This window comes from Sinocyclocheilus rhinocerous, unplaced genomic scaffold (genome assembly GCF_001515625.1).
Source record: "Sinocyclocheilus rhinocerous isolate Xijiao unplaced genomic scaffold, SAMN03320098_v1.1 scaffold974, whole genome shotgun sequence".
NCBI classification, from domain to species: domain Eukaryota; kingdom Metazoa; phylum Chordata; class Actinopteri; order Cypriniformes; family Cyprinidae; genus Sinocyclocheilus; species Sinocyclocheilus rhinocerous.
In genome coordinates this window covers 333,748-337,323 of record NW_015627262.1, presented here as the reverse complement: position 1 = coordinate 337,323, position 3,576 = coordinate 333,748, and the positions used below count along the sequence as shown (strand labels likewise).

Genomic DNA, 3,576 nt, shown 5'->3' with positions numbered 1-3,576 from the left:
ACACACACACACACACACATATATATATATATATATATATATATATATGTGTATATTCAAAACATATGAAACAAACATGACTAAAGAGTACTTTTTAAAACACACTTGGAACACTTGGCACATTTAAAAGATGTACTCTTTTCTTTATTATGGACCCTCTTCATTGCCCCTGGCCTGTACCATTTTAATGTTTTTACTGTTTTGTTAGTGGCTGTTGTCTAAAGATATATACACTGCAACTGTTTTTCACTTAATGTATGTATATATCGTATAAATTATGTCACAAATGTTCACAGGTGATTCCAGGGAATGGCACTTGCTCAGACCACCTAAGATCAGAGAGAAATGAAGTGTCCCCTCTTCTAGTAACACCACAGGTAAATGCCTCTTACTCATAACTTTTGATTGGCTGAAGAAATTAATTGATTGAATGAAACTATAATGGTTTTGAACCAAAGCAAAACCATTTTAAGATACATTCACAATGACGGAACTTGTGACCATAGTTGCTTTTGGGAAACGCTCCCCTGATTGACAAATACAAAAATTGACAAACTAATCTATACAATACGTTGTTTCACTCATAATTAGGTTATTCAAGGAAGCTCCACTTATTATGTCTGCCCTGACACCTTGTACTGCGTGCAGATTTTTAGGCTGCAAACTGATGCTTCAGTTTAGTTTGACTGGTCTATCTGGATTTGTGTGTTTTCAGGTCACTGAGAACAATAGGGAACAGCACCTCCATGTGGATAGAGTCGATATTGACTCTCTAACTCAACCCAAGGTAAATCTGAAAAGCAACAAGCCATTACTTGGAGTATGTCTACATGTGGAAATAATCAATTATAAACACATTTGAGGTCTTGGAGTCTTTACTAATGAGCTGATGAGTTGAATCAGTTGTGTTGATTAGGGAGACATCTAAAATGTGCAATGCTGGGGTTTCTCCAGGACCAAGATTGGGAACCACTGACACAAGCAAATATGTCTACTGTAATTTAAACAGCTTGGCTTTGAACAACGCTGAGGTACAGTGTAGCAAAGTTCGTAGTCACTGGAAGAAGGAGGCGGGAACCGGCGAACATTTAAGATTTTAATAATAAAATAAACAAACACAAAATAGCGCGACAGCCCCTCGCGGACGACTGTCGCGTACAAACAAAACCAAAACACAAAATAAAATCCAGGCCTGGTCCTCTCTCGTCTTTCACTGTTGTCACTCCTACTTTTATCCTTCCGGAGCTCCTCCGTGAGACTCGAGACCGGTGAGTGGCGCAGGTGTCGCGCATTAGCAATTACTCCACCGGCCTCGCTCCGTTCCCACGGCTCTCGGCCCCGCCCCTCTCGTCACAAAACTATATTTTACAGAATCGCATGACTGCATTTAGTGTGATACAACATTTATCAATGCTTTATACTGATCAGGGGTGCGTTTCCCAAAAGCATCGTTAGCTAACTATGGTCGTAAGTTCTATTGAACTCTATTGGTAATGACGGAACTTTCGACCATAGTTGCTTTTGGGAAACACACCCCTGATAAATCTAACTTTAGATAAATACTGTAGCCAGACCATTTTAACTGTCCCTAATACTAACACACACACACACACACACACACAGACAGAGAGAGAGAGAGAGGATACACGGCTTCTTCAAGATTGGGTTTCCCCAAACTTTCCTCAAACATCCAGTTATGAAGTACTTTTTCTCAGCTAGGTGTTTCAAACAGTATTCTTCATTATTTTCTTCAATATTAAGATAAAAAATAAAGTAAATGCTTTAACTGTAAATTGGTCATGTAGATGAGAGGCCCTAATGACCTTTGTGACCTAAGCTGTCATAGTAAGTCAGAAGGGTAAATGTATGCTTTAATGTGTTGGGTGCTTTTCTGAAACCATGGAAAGAGCACATGTCATTTTATATGATTCAAGTTTAACGTGGGGACATCCTTCAAATCATTTAATATTCCTAAGAATAATATTAACTAATATTAACTTAATTACTTAATATTAACTTAATAAACCACTCGAAAGAATATATATATATTGAAGTGGCAGTGAATTCCAGAATCCACCCCTTCAACATGAAGAAATATGTATGGAAACATGTCATTTACAGTTCTAAAGTGCTGTAAAAGCTTGAAAGTGCACCTTGAAAATGCTTGAAAAGTGCTTGAATTTTACTTGGGCAAAGGTGTAAGAACACTGCTGTCAGTTAATTTGTACTTAAATATCAGTCTGTTGAAAACTGTGAAAACTCAAGCAACTCCCGTTTTGTGTTCAACGGACACGAGTGTGAGAAGGTGAATGAATCTGTGCTTTTAAATGTGCACAAAATGCAGTTCACCTATGTGTCCACAAGGGCGATGCCTTGACACTGTGTTTAGTTGGAATGACATAATAAGTGCCAATATCTGGTGACTCAACCTCACAGTAAAAAGCACACGTTTTCCCATATATCGGTTTAGCCTGCTTTTTTATATTATTTGCTTTCAAATGCCCTTTTCTCACAGTTCCTGTAAGTAGCCTAACACTGTGTGCTTACTTCAGTTTCGTTTCACTTAGTCAAATTCTAACTTGAAATACGAGACGCTCTTTAACACTTATTTCATCTATATATCATTATCAGCCGCATCCACATTGAAAAGAAACCTGGAATCAAATTATTTATCCTTTATTAGCTAAATGTAACAATTGGGAACATTGTTCACTAACCGCAACACAAACTCGGTGAAACGTTTTCGCAACCCGTGTTTTACACGCCTCAGTTCCGGGTCTTTCCGCAGGTTGGGATAGTGACTATGGAAGTATGACCGACGCGCTGGAGTTGAAGCCCATTCAAGTTGTCTGTGACAACAATAACGTCTCGAGTGACCAAACGATTGAGGTAAGTTGTCAAAAATGTATCCTTTATTCATCTTGTCTTCAGATCATTGACAAGTTTAGTTACTCAAGATTGTGCAAGTGCGCAAACGTACATCTCTACTAAGAGAACACTAAAGTTTTACCCTGAGTGTCTTCCATTGTTGTTTCGTTTTGATCGTAAGATCTATGGAAAGATAGTTTAAAAAAAAAAACGTTTTAATCCCATTCAAAAGGTACTGTGGTGGTACCTTAATGTTTATCTAAATACGTGCCATGACCTGAATGATTACCATATTCATATTTATTTAGGCTACATTGTACTCCAAGGTAGAATACCATGTTCCCAGATGAAAAGTCTAACCTCGTTTGCTGGTTTTAGCTAATTTAAGATGATATTCGCTGGTTTAAACTGGTTTCCCAGCCTAGCCAAGCAGATCTTCATCTAGTTTAGTGGTTCTTTTGAAAAGGATATGATTACTATGGTACATAGCCATAAAAAGTCAATACGTCTCTTGAAATATCTTATAATCTGGCCCTTTTTATGACAAAGCAAGGCTGGCCCAGGTTGTAAAATGTCATGTGGTATGGTTCTCAAAAATGTGAAGTTGTTTATGATAATTTATTAATAATTCTTTATATATACACACACACACACTGTATATATATATATATACACATATACACACACACACACATATATATATATATA

General features: G+C 37.4%; 1 protein-coding gene across 1 annotated transcript in view; it reads left to right on the top strand.

The window, feature by feature from the left end:
* The first annotated feature begins 205 nt into the window (after nucleotides 1-205).
* The window catches only part of LOC107726596 (TPA-induced transmembrane protein-like), a 7,733-nt gene continuing 4,362 nt past the window's right edge, over nucleotides 206-3,576 (top strand). The window contains exons 1-2 of the mRNA XM_016536245.1: nucleotides 206-377; nucleotides 716-787. Of these exons, the coding sequence (XP_016391731.1) occupies nucleotides 258-377; nucleotides 716-787 (192 nt within the window). The 5' untranslated portion in view covers nucleotides 206-257. The remainder of the gene's footprint in view (nucleotides 378-715; nucleotides 788-3,576) is intronic.